Source organism: Dryobates pubescens, chromosome 21 (genome assembly GCF_014839835.1).
Source record: "Dryobates pubescens isolate bDryPub1 chromosome 21, bDryPub1.pri, whole genome shotgun sequence".
In the NCBI taxonomy this organism is placed as follows: domain Eukaryota; kingdom Metazoa; phylum Chordata; class Aves; order Piciformes; family Picidae; genus Dryobates; species Dryobates pubescens.
In genome coordinates this window covers 20,733,080-20,749,679 of record NC_071632.1, presented here as the reverse complement: position 1 = coordinate 20,749,679, position 16,600 = coordinate 20,733,080, and the positions used below count along the sequence as shown (strand labels likewise).

Below are 16,600 nucleotides of genomic sequence, written 5' to 3'. Positions count from 1 at the left end.
AGACCCCCCAGGCCCCCCCTGCTGCTAAAGCAGGGCACCCACAGCAGCTTGCCCAGCACCCAGAGGGCTCTGGAGTATGCCCAGGGAAGGAAACTCCTTCCCACTCCCCCTGCAGAGATCCTTCCCTCCAGGACAGGAGCACAGTGAGCACCTCCCCAGCAGGGGCTGTGGGGCAGTGCTCTGGAGCTGGAGCAGGGCAGGTTGGACAGCAGGAGGAAGCTCTGCCCTGGGGGGGTGGTGAGAGCCTGGGGCAGGCTGCCCAGGGGGCTGGGGGAGGCCCCAGCCCTGCAGCCACTCAAGAGCAGCCTGGCTGTGGCCCTGGGCAGCCTGCTCTGGCTGGGGCTGTCCCTGCTGCCTGCAGGGGGGTTGGACAGGATGGCTTTGGAGGGTGTCTTCCCATCCATGAACCCTGTCCCTGGCCTCTCCCCCACATCAGAATTCACCTGATGGGCCCTGGCCAACACAGAATGCTCTCCCCCCCAGAGAGGGGCAGAAGGCAGCTGGGGGTGAGAGCAGGATGCCTGCACACAGCCTGCTCTGACTGGGGGGCTGGCTGCAGACAAATGCTGCCCTCCCCCCAGGCTGGCAGCTCGAGGCAGGCTGCTCTCAGTGCCTCTGGGGCACTGCTTGCTCCTGTTAGCTACCAGGCCTCGCTCTGTGGTGGCAGCACAAGGGCTCTGCAGCCCCACTGCAGCAGCTGGTGGCAGCAGGCTGCAGGGTTCCTGCACCACAGGGAAGAAAGCAGAGACCTGGATGATTTGGTTTAGAGACTCACAGAGCAGGCTGGCTTGGGAGGCACCTTCAAGACCACCCAGCTCCAGCCCCCTGCCATGGGCTGGGACACCTCCCACCAGCCCAGGCTGCTCCAGGCCTCAGCCTGGCCCTGAGCACCTGCAGGCTTGGAGACTCCACAGCTGCTCTGTTCCAGTGCCTCCCCACCCCCACAGGGAGGGAGTTCTTCCTCACATCCCACCCAGACCCAGCTGCTTCCAGTCTGAAGCCAGCCCCTCTTGTCCTGCCTCTCTGTGCCTTCAGCACAAACTCCTCTCCTGCAGCCCCCTTCCAATCCTGGCAGGCTGCTGAAGGCCTCCCTGGAGCCCTCTCTGCAGGCTGAGCAGCCCCAGCTCTCATTGGAACTGGGGGGGTCTGTAGGGTCCCTTCCAGCCCAAGAACTCTCTGGCTCTGTGCTCTGTTCCACTCCCACTTTGCTGCTTGCATTCCACACCTGCACTTCTCCACCACTAAGGCTTCTAACCCCCTGTGGAGCTGTGACAGGACTGCAAGTGAACCTCAGCCAGCATGGAAGCCTGAGGAGGTGTTGTGAAGGTCTCCAGAGGGATGTTTGAGACAACACTTCCAGCCCAGCTCTGCTTCAGCAGCTGCCCACCCACCCCAGCACTGCACTGGGACAGCCCCAACAGCCCTCTGCCAGGCAGGCCAGGGACTGCCCAGTGCCCTCCAGTGCCCAGCTGGTTTGGGGCTGGAAGGCAGCACAGGCTGAGGAGTGACCCAGTTCCAGCTCAGTCCTGCTGAGCAGCTCCCCCAGGGGAGCCATCTGCTCTTGTCCTGACTGATTCCATTAGTCACAGCCCAGTGCCCATGGCATTAACCCCAGAGGCCAGTGCTGCTTCCACACCTCCCCAGCACAGCTCCCTCCCCAGCACTGGTGCCATGGGATGAATGCTCTGAGCCCAGAGAGGTCTCAGACAAGAGGCTTCACACCAGAGCCTCTGCTGAGCTCCACAGGAAAGAAACCTGCAGGGCCTGCACTGTGCCCTGCCTGTCCCATGCCCCCCTCCAGTGGAAAGCTTCTCTGGTGCCCCCACACCTGGCCTGTGCCTCCACACTGCTTGCTAGGAGCTGGGGGAGAGCTCTGGAGACTCAGTGCAGCACAAAGGGCCAGGAAACCCCAAGCTTGCTCCACCCTGGGCAGCAAGGCAGCGCCCTGCAACCACCCCAACACCCCCAGATCAGCAGCAGATGTTCTGCTCTGCTGCCTTCCCCTTGCTCAGCTCTTTGCAGCCCAGGCAAAGGCCTTTGCCATGAGCTGAGCAGCCTGAAGCTAGTCCCAAATCCCCAGTCCTGCCTGGAGCAGGAGCACAGTGGCCTGCTCCTCTCCCCACCCCCATGTCCCCCTCCTGCTGGAGGTGAGCCTGCCCCTCAGGAAACACCTAAGGAAGCTCTCCTGGGGGAACTCACAGGATGGTCTGGGCTGGAAGGGACCTGGAGGATGCCAGCTCTTGCAGGGACACCTCCCAGCAGAACAGGTTGCTCAAGGCCCTCTCCCAGCTCAATCAGAAGGGTTGGAAAAGGCCTCAGGGATCCTGCAGTCCAAGCTGTCACCCAGCACCTCCTGGCAGCTAAACCCTGGCTCCAAGTGCCACATCCAGTCCCCTCCTGCACACCCCCAGGGATGGGGACTGCACCACCTCCCTGGGCAGCACATCCCCAGGGCCAATCTCTCTTGCTGGGAAGAACTTCCTCCTCACCTCCAGCCCAAACCTCCCCTGGCACAGCTTGAGGCTGTGTCCTCTTGTTCTGGTGCTGGGTGCCTGGCAGAAGAGCCCAGCCCCCCCTGGCTGCAGCCTCCCTCAGGGAGCTGTGGAGAGCAGGAAGGTCTGCCCTGAGCCTCGGACCCCCCGGGAGGGCTCCAGAGCCCTGTGCTTTGAGGACAACTCACCCATCTTCTCTGGCTCCTCTGGAGCAGTCCCAGCAATGCAGCTGCTCTCCAGCCCATAGGTTGGATCCACCTTCCCCGAGGCCCTGGCTGCCTCCTGCACCTTCTTGACGTGGGCCTCGACGAGCTCCAGCGGCACCTCCTCACGCACGCGGGAGAACTCCTCTGGGGAGGCAGCACACAGCTCCTGGGGGGGCAGCCCAGCACCAGCCCAGCACCAGCCCAGCACCAGGGGCAGCCCAGCACCAGTCCCCAGGGGCTGCCCTGCCCCAGCCCCCAGGGGCTGCCCTGCCCCAGCCCAGCCCCCTGAGCACCTCCCTCCTGAACCCTCCCAGCCCCCTCTGCTCACACCAGGGGGTGGATTCTCTCCTCCTCCTGAGGGCTTGGGCAGGGGAAGCCAAAGGCAGGATCCCAGCAGGCTGCACAGGAGCCCAGCCTGGCCACAGGGAGCTGTCCCTGGCCATGGCAGGGGGGGCAGAACTGCACAGCCTGGAAGGTCCCTTCCCAAACCACTCTGTGATCCTGAGACACCTGACCCATGGCAGGGAACTTCATACAAGACAAAGGGGAATGGCAGGTGGAGCACTGGGCACCCCCAGGGCACCCCAGGGAGGCTCCAGGCTGGGGGCAGAGGGGCTGGAAGCTGCCTGGGGGAAGAGGACCTCAGGGGGCTGGTGACAGTGAATGGAGATGAGGCAGCAGTGCCCAGGGGGCCAAGAAGGCCTCCAGCAGCCTGGCCTGGGGCAGCAGTGGTGTGGGCAGCAGGAGCAGGGCAGGGATTGTGCCCCTGGGCTGGGCACTGGGGAGGCCACAGCTCCAATCCTGGGGGCAGTTTTGGGGCTCTCACTCCAGGAAGGACATTGAGGAGCTGGAGCAGGGCCAGGGAAGGGCAACAGAGCTGGGGAAGGGTCTGCAGAGCAGGGCTGGGGAGGAGCAGCTGAGGGAGCTGGGGGTGCTGAGCCTGGAGGAGGCTGAGGGGAGACCTTCTGGCTGCCTGCAGCTCCCTGAGAGGAGGCTGGAGCCAGGAGGGGTTGGTCTCCTCTCCCAAGGAACAAGGGGCAGGATGAGAGGAAAGAATCTCAGGTGCCCTGCTGCAGCCTGGCAGCCTCCCGGGCAGGGCCCAGCCACGCACCTAGGGCTGCCTTGGCGGCAGCCGACGCCACCCGGGGGTCCACCACCGAGGCCAGGAAGGCCACAGTGCTCATCACTGGGTTGCCAGACTGGCTGAAGGGCACAGGCTGGTAGGCCAGGGGGCCCAGGGAGGCATCTGAGTTCTCCAGGTAGGGGTCCTCGATGGGCAGCCTGAGGAAGTGCAGGATGCACTCGTCCTGGGTCCGGCTGCCCACGTGCTCCGACACCTTGTTCCAGTCGTCCTTGTACATCTCCAGGGCCTGCAAGAGACAAAGGCCTGGCCTGGGTGGCCTGCTGCTGGCCCCCCAGTGCTTGAGGAGGCTGAGCAGAGAAGGGGGGGTGAGGGCTGAGTGGGAGGAAGCCAGGCCAGGCTGCAACCCCCAGCTCCTGACCGCTGCCTGATCCTGCCCAAGGGATCTCTCCCTCCCTGAAGCCAAACCAGGCCAGGCTGGACAAGGCCTCGTGCAGGGTGTCCCTCCCCATGACAGAGGGCTGCAACCAGATGGTCTTGAAGGTCTCTTCCAACCCAAACCATTCAATGATTCATCTTCTCCATGCATGAAGCTGCTGCAGCAGGGCCAGGGGAGGCCAGAGCAGTGCTGGCAGCCCTCTGCTGGGAGCCAGGCTGAGAGGGTTGGCCATGGGCAGCATGGAGAGGAGGCTGCAGGGAGACCCTACAGCAGCCTGCCAGGATTTGAAGGGGGCTCCAGGAGACCTGGAGAGGGACTTCTGACAAAGGCATGGAGGGACAGGAGAGGGGCTGGCTTCAGACTGGAAGCAGCTGGGTCTGGATGAGACCTGAGAAAGAAATTCTTCCCTGTGAGGGCAGGGAGGCACTGGAAGAGAGCAGCTGTGGAGCCTCCAAGCCTGCAGGTGGCCAGGGCCAGGCTGTGTGGGGCCTTGAGCAGCCTGGGCTGGTGGGAGGTGTCCCAGCCCATGGCAGGGGGCTTGAACTGGGTGGTCTTGAAGGTGCCTCCCAAGCCAGCCCATTGTGTGATTCAGAGGAGAAAGCCCTCAGCTCCCACCCATGAGCAAACACCTCCCCAAGGCTCAGCCTCCACCTGGCCCCACTGACCCCTCCTGGCTGGCAGCAGCTCAGCTCTGATCCCTGCAGCCCTGCCAGCTCTGCTCCTCCTCTGCTGGGCACCTTGCAGTGAGAGCAGGAGCCCAGGGGCTGTGCCTGCTATAAATAGCTGCCAAATGCACTCAGCAGGCAGAACAGAGCCAGGCAGCAGTGGCAGGAGGATGAGTCTGGGAGGAACATGCTCCTCCCCCCCCAGCTCCCTCAGTCAGCAGGCAAAGGGCAATCATCATTTCAGATGAGATTCATCTCTGAACTTGCACTGCAGAGGTCTGCCCAGAGCTGCCCTGAGGAGCTCACTGCCCTGAGCTGCTCCTTGGGGCTCACTGCCTTCTGCTTGAGCTGAGCTGAGCTGCTCTGCACTGATTTGTTCAGAGGGTAAAGCCACCCAGAAGGAAGAACAAAACCATTGTTAAAGTCCCATGCAAGCAAGCTCCACTCCCCAGGCTTGGGCAGGGGAAGGGTTTAGCTGTGCAGGATGAGGCAGAACCTCTCACCTGCATGGCTTCATTCCTGACTGCTTGCTTTGGGGGGGCAGCAGGGCCTGAGGCACCTGGGCCTGTTGGAAAGGAGGCTGTGGGGAGACCTGCTGGCTCCCTGGAGAAGGACCTGGCTGGGGCTGCTCTGCAGCAGCTGGAGATGAGCACATGGCTGTGTCTGTGGTGTGACTGTACCTCCTGAGTCCCCTGGGAGGGGGCCATGGGGCACATGGCTGTGTCTGTGCCATTTCACCCCCAGTGCCCCACTGAAGGGGCCATGGGGCACAGGGTGGCTGTGTCTGTGCCATTTCACCCCCAGTGCCCCACTGAAGGGGCCATGGGGCACAGGGTGGCTGTGTCTGTGCCATTTCACCCCCAGTGCCCCACTGAAGGGGCCATGGGGCACAGGGGGGCTGTGTCTGTGCCATTTCACCCCCAGTGCCCCACTGAAGGGGCCATGGGGCACAGGGTGGCTGTGTCTGTGCCATTTCACCCCCAGTGCCCCACTGAAGGGGCCATGGGGCTCGTGGGGCACAAGGTTGCTGTGGCAGCTGCTTGGCCGCTCCCTGCCAGGGAGGAGGCAGAGAACGAATTTGACAGAGCTGCAGAGCTGGCAGGGGGCTGGCAGGGGGCTGGCAGGGGGCTGGCAGGGGGCTGGCAGGGGGCTGGCAGGGGGCTGGCAGGGGGCTGGCAGGGGGCTGGCAGGGGGGGGGGCTGGCAGGGGGGGGGGCTGGCAGGGGGGGGGGCTGGCAGGGGGGGGGGCTGGCAGGGGGGGGGGCTGGCAGGGGGGGGGCTGGCAGGGGGGGGGCTGGCAGGGGGGGGGCTGGCGGGGGGGGGGCTGGCAGGGGGGGGGGCTGGCAGGGGGGGGGCTGGCAGGGGGGGGGCTGGCAGCTCTCCACACCAGGAGACTCCACAACCTCCCTGGGCAGCCTGGGACAGGCCTCCAGCACCCTCACATCAAACAACTTCCTCCTCCTGCTCAGGTGGAACCTCCTGGGCTCCAGTTTGTGCTCATTTCCCCTTGTGCTGTCCCTGGGCACCACTCAGCAGAGCCTGGCCCCAGCCTCTTGCCCCCCAGGCTGCCTTTAGCTCCTGCTGAGCACTGCTCAGCTGCCCTCTGGGGCTGCTCTCCCCAGGCTCAAGCACCCTCCTCCTCCAGCTGCACCACTGGGGTCTCAAGGGATTGCCATCCCCCCAGGAGCTCCACTTGGCCATCCCAGCCTGTTCCAGCATGCAGCTGGCATCTCACTCCACTCCCAAGCTACATGGAGACTTTCACAGCCTGGACCTCCCTGCCTGTTCTGGTTCCCAAGCCCCCCCAGGAGCCTCCAGGCACTCACCTCTAAGAGCAGCAGGGTCTCTTGCTCTGTCCACTCTCTTCCAGCACTGGCACCTTTACTCTAGGAAAGAGAGAAGCACAGTGAGCTGCAGGCTCCACTGCACAGAGCCTGGGGAAGGGCATTAAGGAGGAGGCAGCAGGGGGGTGACTGTGAGCAGCTGGACCTGATGATCCCCAAGGTCTCTCCCAGCCTCAAGAGCTCTGTGACTCCAAGTTGTTATTCATCCTCCCCAAGGTGGATGGCCACAACCCCCCTGCTGCCCACCCAAGCCCTGCTGAGCTCCAGCCCTGCTCTGGCTCACTGGGTTTGTCCAGCTGAAGGATCCAGATCCCTCCTTCCCAACACACCCAGGAGCACCTTCAAGTGCCCTGATTCCAAAGTGAGGCAGGGTGAGCTGGTGCCACATCCTGCTGGCCTGGCAGATGCAGCACACACATCCAGCCAAGAAGAGAGTGCACAGAGCTCTACAGCTGCCCCCACAGGCACAAGAGAGGCTCCAAGCCCTCAGCAGCTGCTCTGCAGCTGGAGGAAGCTGTTGCTCCTCAGGGAGAAGCCATCCCTCAGCTCAGGCCCAGCTGGGCTTCCCTCAGCTTCAAGGGCACCTCTCTGCCCAGAGCAGAGCTCCTGGCAGCCTAAGCTCAGCAGCCACCAGAGCCTGGCTTCCAGGGCAGGCTGCTGGCTGGGGGGGGTCAAACAAGGAGGTGGCTTGGAGGGAGAGCTGCAATCTGTAACCACAAGGTGGTCCAAAAGGAAGTTCATCTGCCTGGAAGCTCCTCAGGAACCCAGCAAGAGCTGCACAAGTGAGCAGAGCCACCTGGACATGAAGTGCTCACAGCAGGAGAGCTGCATGCTCAGGCATCCCTTGCTCCAGGGCTCGCTGCTCCCCAGCCTACAGCTCAGCTGCAGCTCCTGAGGGTTGCTCCAAGTGGTGAGAGCTCCTTGCCAGCACTGGGGACAGCCTGAACCCCCCCTCAAAGCCCAAGGCAGCCTGCCCCCTGCTCGTGGCCTTGTCTCCACTGGCTGCAGGACCAGAGCAGGAGGGTGCTGAGGAGAAGAGGATCCCTCCTGCCTCAAGATGTGTGACTCAAAAGTGAGTCAGGCAGCAGCTGATCAGCTCCCTGCTCTCACCAGCCAAGAAAGCAGTTGCCACACACCATGAAAAGGGAAATCAACTCCTGCAAAACAAAGCTGCTCCAGCTCTTGCCTTGGAAAGAGATCCAGCAGCTGGGGGAGCTCCCCTCTGCCCCATGCAAGGTGGAGTCAGCAGGCAGCTGGAGGATGCCCAGGCACTGCCAGGGGCACAGGCAGGTCTCAGGCAGCAGGTGCTGCCAACCCCACTGCAGTGCCACCTCCAATCCATCCCCACACAACTGCTGCTAAGGGCCTGTGGTGCTAAGAGGCAGCCCTGGAGCAGGGCAGGTTAAGGTTGGACATCAGGAAGAAGTTCTTCACTCTGGGGGTGGTGAGAGCCTGGCACAGGTTGCCCAGGGAGGTGGTGGCAGCCTCAGCCCTGGAGGTGTTTAAGGCTGGATGAGGCTGTGAGCAACCTGCTCTAGTGGGAGGTGTCCCTGCCCATGGCAGGGGGCTGGAACTGGATCACCTTGAAGGTCCCATCCTACCCAACCCACTCCACAGCCTCATGCAGCTGGAGCTCTCCAGCAGCATCCACTGCAGTGGCAGTGCTGCAGCAGCCCCTGCACAGGCTCTGGGAAACCTCCTGGGTTGGAAGGCACCTTCAAGACCACCCAGCTCCAGCCCCCTGCCATGGGCAGGGACCCCTCCTCCCACCAGCCCAGGCTGCTCATCCAGCCTGGCCTGGAACACCTCCAGGCAGGAGGCAGCCACAGCCTCCCTGGGCAGCCTGCTCCAGTGCCTCCCCAGCCTCACTGCAAAGAGTTTCTTCCTCCTCTGCAGTCTGCATCTCCCCTCCTCAGGCTTCACCACCACGGACCTCAGTGACCCCCCCAGAGACAGCAGACACCTGAACCAAGACTGGCAGAGCAGCAGGAGTCACCCCCTGAGGACAAGGTGCCAGGAGGTCAGGAGGCCAAAGCTGGCTCCCCCCAGACTTGCCTTTGCCAGAGTCTTCTTGGAGTAAATGTCCGTGCGGAGCCCGAAGTTCTGCAGGTCTGCTGGCTTCTCCTTGCTCTTCTCAGGGAAGCTCAGCATCTGCTGAGCAGCTGGAACCTGCCAGGAGACAGCACAGGAGAGCTGAGAGGCAGCAGCTGAAGGGCAGCCAAGGACTTCACACCAGTGCTGAAGAGAACATGGACTGAAGGGTGGAAGCCTCCAGAGGGGACCTCCTATCACCCACCAGCTGCAGACTGAACTGCCTGAGCCCCTCAGCCTGGATGGACAACAGGAACCACAATGATGGAACTGCTTTGGCTGGAAGAGACCTTTGAGATCATGGAGTCCAACCCTGGGCCCAGCACTGCCAGGGCAGCACCACCCCACGGCCCTCAGCACCACAGCTCCGAGGCTCTGAAACCCCTCCAGGGCTGGGGACTGCACCACTGCCCTGGGCAGCCTGGGCCAGGCCTGGACAGCCCTCAAGGGCAGAAATTGTTCCTCATGCCCAACCCAAACCTCCCCTGGGGCAACCTGAGGCCGTTTCCTCTCATCCTGTCACTTGTTCCTTGGGAGCAGAGCCCAACCCCCACCTGGCTCCAGCCTCCTTGCAGGGAGCAGCAGGGAGCCAGGAGGTCTCCCCTCAGCCCCAGCACCCCCAGCTCCCTCAGCTGCTCCTCCCCAGCCCTGCTCTGCAGACCCTTCCCCAGCTTCATTGCCCTTCTCTGGTCCCACTCCAGCTCCTCAATGTCCTTCTTGGAGTGATGGCCCCAGGACTGGAGCTGTGGCCTCCCCAGTGCCCAGCCCAGGGGCACAATCCCTGCCCTGCTCCTGCTGCCCACACCACTGCTGCTCCAGGCCAGGCTGCTGGCTGCCTCCTTGCCCACCTGGCTCCTCTGTGACTGCCAAGATTCATCCCCAGCCCCACAGTGAGCTTGGAGTGAGAGGCCTAAAGCTGAGCCCAGCCCTCCAGGTGTGGCCTCAGGCAAGGAGCCCTTCCTCCAAGGCTGCCCTGGCAGCAGGGCAGGGCAGGGCAGGGCAGGGCAGGGCAGGGCAGGGCAGGGCAGGGCAGGGCAGGGCTGGGCAGGGCTGGGCAGGGCTGGGCAGGGCTGGGCAGGGCAGGGCAGGGCTGGGCAGGGCAGGGCAGGGCAGGCAGGGCAGGGCAGGGCAGGGCAGGCAGGGCAGGGCAGGGCAGGGCAGGGCTGGGCAGGGCAGGGCAGGGCAGGGCTGGGCAGGGCTGGGCAGGGCTGGGCAGGGCTGGGCAGGGCTGGGCAGGGCTGGGCAGGGCAGGGCTCACCTGGGGCGTGCGGATGTGCAGGGGCATGAGCCCCGAGGGGGTGTCAGCCAGCACGTTGAAGTGGGGAGTTGGGGGAGGGCCCATGGCCATGGGCCGGCTCTCTGGATCCACCTGGTAGTTGATGAGCCCCCACTGCTCCAGGAAGGCATGGACCCTGGGAAGCAACACCGCAGTCAGAGCCTGAGCCCTGCCTCTGCCCCACGCCGCAGCCGGAGGGGCTGCGGCTCTGCAGGGCCCTCTGCGGCCCTCCGGTCACCACAGAGAGCAAGAGGCAGCAGCCAGCAGGGGCTCTGCTGGCCCCCCAGCACTGCCCCCCAGCACAGCCCCCCAGCACAGCCCCCCAGCACGGCCCCCAGCACGGCCCCCCAGCACGGCCCCCCCAGCACGGCCCCCCAGCACGGCCCCCCAGCACGGCCCCCCAGCACGGCCCCCAGCACAGCCCCCAGCACGGCCCCCCAGCACGGCCCCCCAGCACGGCCCCCCAGCACGGCCCCCCAGCACGGCCCCCCAGCACAGCCCCCCAGCACAGCCCCCAGCACAGCCCCCAGCACAGCCCCCCAGCACAGCCCCCAGCACGGCCCCCCAGCACGGCCCCCCAGCACGGCCCCCCAGCACGGCCCCCCAGCACGGCCCCCCAGCACGGCCCCCAGCACAGCCCCCAGCACAGCCCCCCAGCACGGCCCCCAGCACGGCCCCCCAGCACGGCCCCACAGCACGGCCCCACAGCACAGCCCCCAGCACAGCCCCCCAGCACAGCCCCCCAGCACAGCCCCCCAGCACAGCCCCCCAGCTGCTTTGCTTGGAGGTGACAGGAAATCAACCAGCTGAGGACAGAGGCCAGGCTCAAGCAGGGCTGCCTGGAGGCTGCACGGCCCCGGACCTGCTTCCCTCTCTCTGCAGCTGCCCTCCACTGAGCCAACATGGGGCAGGCCCCAGAGTCCTCAGGCTCTGCTGCACCTTGGGGCTGGTGAAAGAGAGCTGCCCCAGCTGTGGCTAAAGGGGGGTGCCTGAAGGAGACCCCACCTGCCCCAGGAGCAGGACTGACACTACCACAGGGCAGGGATGGTCTGGCTTGGAACAGACCTTCAAGGCCATCAGCTCCAGCTGCCAGCCCCCCCCAGCCAGCAAGCCACGGCCCCAGCAGCCCCTGCAGGGACGGTGACTCCACCAGCACCGCCCTGGGGGGCCTGGGGGGCAGCAGGCAAGGCTCAGGGGCAGGCAGGAGCCGGCAGGGGAGCAGCAGGCAGCTCGGCCGCAGCAGGGCAGCGGCACAGAGGGCGCCGCCCGCGCCTCCGCCGCCCCTCCTCTGGCACAGGGGCTGTGGGGCGAGGCGAGGGCAGGGGGGCAGTGCTCACCTCATGACGGCACAGACATCCCCTGTGAGGTTCCTCCTGCAGGCAGTGCTGGTGAGGTACTCCTGGGGGTTGAGGCGGTAGGTGTCGATCATGAAGTTGCGGTACGCCAGGTATCTGTGGAGCCAGAGGCACCTGGTGGGCATCAGCTGCCCAGGCCAGAGGGGACACCCCCACACAGACACAGAGAGCCTGGATGCCAGCAGGGCAGGGGCTGGAAGGGACCCCTGGAGGTGGGCAGGTCTGACCCCTGCCGAAGCAGGGCACCCACGGCGGCTCGCCCGGCACCCGGCCCAGCCTGGCACGGGCTGTCCGGAGGGGCCTGGAGCCTCCCCACAGGGGCCTGGAGCCTCCCCACAGGGGCCTGGAGCCTCCCCAGAGCAGGAGACTCCTTCCCACTCACCCTCCAGGGCATCTTCCCTCCCAGACAAGGGCACACTGAGCACCTCACCACCAGGAAGGCTGGGGAGGGGCTCTTTAGAGGGGACCTCATCAGTGCTGCTCAGTAGCTGTCGGGAGGATGCCACCAGGCTTTGCTCTGCGGTGCCCAGGGCCAGGACAAGGGGCAGGGGGCACAAACTTGGGCATGAGGAGTTCCACCTGAACCTGAGGAGGAGCTCCTTTAGGGGTGACAGAGCCCTGGAGCAGGCTGCCCAGAGGGGTGGTGGAGTCTCCACCTCTGGAGACACTCAAGGCCCTCCTGGATGTGCTCCTGTCCGGTGGCTTTCTCCAGGGGACCCTGCTCTGGGCTTGGGCTCAACGATCTTCGGAGGTCCCTTCCACCCTCTCCCATTCTGTGCAGACAGGAGGGTTATGAAGGCCCTCCAGGGCCAGGGAGTGTTTCAGGCACCTCTGGAAGGAGCTCACGTCTTGCACCACGGCCAGGAGCTCGTGCTGGTATTGCCTGGCAGAGAGGAGCTCTCCTCCCCCCGGCAGCCAGTGCTGTGGTGTCCGAATGCTCAGCTCTGCCACACGGCGGTGCAGCCATGCCCCAGCCACAGCTTCTGCAGCAGCTCTGCCCCTGCCATGCCCTTGCAGCCAGCTGCTCACCACATCGACCACAGAGGGGCTTCGGAGGGAGACCTCCCAGGCCCTCCACTCCAGCCTTCGGCCCAGCCCCACCGTGGCCACCAGGCCCCGAGCGCCACGGCCGCAGGCTCCCCCAGCGCCCGCAGGGCTGGGGACTCCACCACCCCCCTGGCAGCCTGCAGCTGAGGAGGATGCCCCTGGGTGCAGCACCCTGCACCCACCCTCAGCCCCCACCCTCAGCCCCCACTTACATCTCCGGGGTCTTGGACTTGTTCTTGCCGTTGAAGAACTCCGGCAGGGCGCGGCGCTCGATCACGTGGATGCTGCAACGCGGCACAGCCCCGGCTGAGACGGCGCCCCCCAGCCCCCCAGTGCCCCCCAGCCCCCACAGCGCCCCCTGCAGGCACAGCCCCGGCTCAGACGGCACCCCCCAGCCCCCCAGTGCCCCCCAGCCCCCACAGCGCCCCCTGCAGGCACAGCCCCGGCTCAGACGGCACCCCCCAGCCCCCCAGTGCCCCCCAGCCCCCCAGCGCCCCCTGCAGGCACAGCCCCGGCTCAGACGGCGCTCCCAGTGCCCCCCAGGCCTCCTGAGGGCTCCCTGCAGGCACAGCACCTCCCCACGAGGGTTAGGTACTTGGAATGGTCACTGAGAAACCCCAGGCTGGCAGCATGGCCCTCTGGTGTTTGCTCAGGCACAGCCTGAGGTGGCAGAGTGCAGAGCTAGCCCTGGGGAGGCAGGGAGGGAGGGAGAAAGAGCCAGGCCTAGGGAGGGAGGCAGAGCCAGATGCCTGAAGGGCTCTTCCTCCTTTGCAAGGCCTGAAGCCTGCCAGCAGTCAGCTCAGGAAGCCTTTCCAGGTGGAAAGCTGCACCTGGCCACGGGCACCGGGCCTGAACCGAGGGCCTGGTGCCTGGGAAGCCCAGCAGGGCCCCAGGGCCTGCCCCAGGCTGCCCAGCAGCTGCTCACCAGTTGTAGTCAAACCAGGAGGCGTAGCTGGGGATGATGATGTGGTTGGTCTGCTCGGTGACGTTGTCCTCGCCCGGGTCGAGCGAGCGGCTCTGGTCACCTCTGTTGGGGTCTTCGTCCTCCTGGAGCGAGGAGGGAGCACAGCTGCTGGCAGGCTGCAGGACACACTCCCAACAGCTCCCAGCCAGCACAGGGCTGAGCTCAACCCCAGCCATTTCCAACCCTCTGCACAAGCAACTTTCCCTGGCAGCCTGGGCCAGGCCTGGACAGCCCTCACGGGGCAGAAGTTGTTCTTTGTGTCTGAGCTAAACCTCCCCTGGGGCAACCTGAGGCCACTTCCCCTGGTCCTATCACTGGCTCCCTGAGGGAAGAGCCCAAGCCCCTCCTGGCTCCAGCCTCCTTTCATGGCTGCAGGGAGCCAGGAGGTCTCCCCTCAGCCCCAACACCCCCAGCTCCCCCTCCCCAGCCCTGCTCTCCAGACCCTTCTCTGGACACACTCCAGCTCCTCAATGTCCTTCTTGCAATGAGGGCCTCAAAACTCAAGCCAGAAGTGAACTGGTAATGGTTGGACCTGATCTTCAAAGTCTTCTCCAGCCTCAGTGGTCCTCTGAGAGGACAAGGGCTGATGGCTTGGACTGAGACTGGAGAGAAAGAAGACACTTCTGGTGCTGAGGACAGTGAGACCCTGGCTCAGATCACCCAGGGAGCTGGGAGCTGCCCCCTGCCTGGCACCACTGCAGCTCAGGTTGGTTGGGGCTGTGAGCAGCCTGCTCTGGCTGCAGCTGTCCCTGCTGGGGGCCTTCCCAGGTGCCCTCCAACCCAAACCATTGTGTGATCAGCTCCCAGCCCAGCCAGTAAGCCCTGGCTGCTGTTACCTTGCCTCCAGCTGCCACTGCCTCCTCATCCTGCTCATCTGCAAGGCAAAAGCATTGAGAGTGACACAGAGAGGCTGACTGCTCAGGAGCCTGCCCAGCAAGGCAGCTGCTGAGCTGGAGTGAATACTTCATTTGGCTGGGGAGGGAAGAGAGGAGGGAAGCAGAGGGGACCACACATCACTAAGGCCATCTCAGCCTTAGGCAGGCACCCAGGCACCCCAGAGGCAGCACAATGAAGAGCTCTTCCCTCTCAGGAATCCATCTCTCATTAGTGCCTTTGCCAGTGCCCTAGATGTAGCTATGGGACACCAGCTGCTACCTTCTGGGTCCAAAGCTCAGCAAAGCTCAGAGAGCTCCCAGGCAGAGGAGCAGAGTTCAGCCAGGAAAGGGCTTTCATGGGACAGAGCCAAGAGAGAGTGCCAGGAAGGGCACAGGCTCCCAGGCAAGCAGCAGCCAATGCCTCAGCTCCGAGCACTCTGAAGGAGCAGCAGCAGAGATTCCTTCTTCCAACAGAGAGGGAAATGCTGGGGGCCTGCAAGCAAGGTGCCAGGTACAGCACTCTGGGGAGGGGGTGCTGGAGGCTGGGGGCTGTTGGCTTTACCAAGGTCTGCCACTGTTCCTCCCTTCACAGGCGTGTTCTCACTGTCCTTCTTTGGATTCACTGGGGGAGGAAGCAAGAGGGAAGCTGCTGAGCAGCCAGGACACACAGCCCCCAGCCCAGCAGACCTGCTGCCCTCCCTGGCAGGTGGCTGGCAGCTGGGAGGCCAACAGACCACTTGGTTTGCCTGGAAGCTCAGAGCTGAAGCCCAGGCAGCTGCCAGGTCAGGCTGGATGAGGTGGCCCTGCCCATGGCAGGGGTTGGAACTGCTGAGCTTTGGGATCTGAGAGTCAGCCAAGCACCCAGAGCACCCAGCACCCTGCTCTCCCCACCTGCCCCAGGTGGAGCACCCCCTGCACCCAGCCTTAAAGGGCTGTGAGACCCAAGAGAGTCTGCTGCTAAAGTCCTCTTCTTCTGAGGTCTCTTCCCACCTGCTGCAGAGGATTAAGGACTGAGCCCCTCTCCCTCCCTCCCTCAGCACACTGAGGTGCCACTCAGTTCAGCAGCTTCTCTTGCCAGAACAAGGATTTGCCTCTGGGAACTCCACCCCCAGGACAGGAGCTCTGTGCAATGGGTGGGAGCAAGCCCAAGCCAGGGGGAACTCAACCCCTCAGTGCAGCAGGCTGCCCAGGGAGGTGCTTGAGGCTCCTTCCCTGGAGCTATTCAAGGGGGGGCTCAACAAGGCCCTGGGCAACCTGATCCAGCTGGGGCTGTCCCTGCTGCCTGTGGGGAGGTCAGACTGGGAGGCCCCTTCTGGCCTGGACCCTGCTGGGGGGTTTGGGTACATTTATCCCCAAGGCAGGTCAGGCTGGTGCCCTCCTCAGATCCCTGGGCAGCTAAGCCCAGAGGGGCACAGCTCACCAGCCCCACAGCCACAGAGCAGCTCAAGCTCTTGCTGCACACCCAAGTGCTTGGTGAGCCCAGCCCCAGGGCATGCAGCTCTTACCATTCTTGGGCAGCACCACTTCCTCTATGTTAGGGACTGGGGTGGGATCCTCCATGTCCTTTGTAAGGTCCTCCTGCTCATCTTCCTCCTTCTGCCCTCTCCTCTTCCCATATAAGGCTGCTTGGCTGCAACAGAGCAGAGCAGCTCTGTGCCAGCTGCACCAGGCAGAGGCTCTCACCTTGGTGCTGCTCTGCCAGAGGCTCTCACCTTGGTGCTGCTCCTCAGGTGTCAGGGTTAAAGGGGGGGTGACAGCACTGAGCAGTGCTGCAGGGAGTGGTGCTGGGGGAACTCATGCCAAATACCCTCTGGGGGTTAATAAAGCAAAGGTGGATGAAGGAGAGGGTGGCCAGCAGGGGGAGGGAGGTTCTCCTCCCCCCTCCACTCTGCAGCTGAGGCCACAGCTGGAGGATTGGGTCCAGTTCTGGGCTGCCCAGCTCAAGAGGGACAGGGAACTGCTGGAGGGAGTCCAGGGGAGGCTGGGAACAGTGTAGAAATTGTGATTCTGCTTTTGAATCATGGAAGTGGATTGGGTTGGAACAGGTCTTTAAGCTCCTGGAGTCCAACCATGGCCCCAGCCCTGCCAGGGCAGCCCCAGCCATGGCCCTCAGCACCACAGCTCCAGGGCTTTGCAAGTCCTCTAAGGATGGGGACTGCACCACTGCCCTGGGCAGCCTGGGCCAGGCCTGGACAGCCCTCAAGGGGCAGAAATTGTTCCTCATGTCCAACCCAAACCTCCCCTGGGGCCACCTGAGGCTGTTTCC

General features: G+C 64.5%; 1 protein-coding gene and 1 non-coding gene across 2 annotated transcripts in view; both read right to left on the bottom strand.

Moving 5' to 3' along the window:
* Positions 1–16,600, bottom strand: part of SMARCC1 (SWI/SNF related, matrix associated, actin dependent regulator of chromatin subfamily c member 1) — a 46,009-nt gene that overhangs the window by 17,112 nt on the left and 12,297 nt on the right. Inside the window, exons 11-21 of the mRNA XM_054171487.1 lie at positions 15,840–15,964; positions 14,897–14,956; positions 14,296–14,333; positions 13,421–13,542; positions 12,708–12,779; positions 11,431–11,544; positions 10,076–10,229; positions 8,782–8,895; positions 6,709–6,768; positions 3,810–4,068; positions 2,681–2,842 (exon numbers count right to left, since the gene is read on the bottom strand). Of these exons, the coding sequence (XP_054027462.1) occupies positions 2,681–2,842; positions 3,810–4,068; positions 6,709–6,768; positions 8,782–8,895; positions 10,076–10,229; positions 11,431–11,544; positions 12,708–12,779; positions 13,421–13,542; positions 14,296–14,333; positions 14,897–14,956; positions 15,840–15,964 (1,280 nt within the window). The remainder of the gene's footprint in view (positions 1–2,680; positions 2,843–3,809; positions 4,069–6,708; positions 6,769–8,781; positions 8,896–10,075; positions 10,230–11,430; positions 11,545–12,707; positions 12,780–13,420; positions 13,543–14,295; positions 14,334–14,896; positions 14,957–15,839; positions 15,965–16,600) is intronic.
* On the bottom strand, positions 5,842–5,975 carry LOC128898312 (small nucleolar RNA SNORA5). The gene has a single exon (XR_008462807.1). It is a non-coding gene; the product is annotated as a small nucleolar RNA SNORA5 (small nucleolar RNA).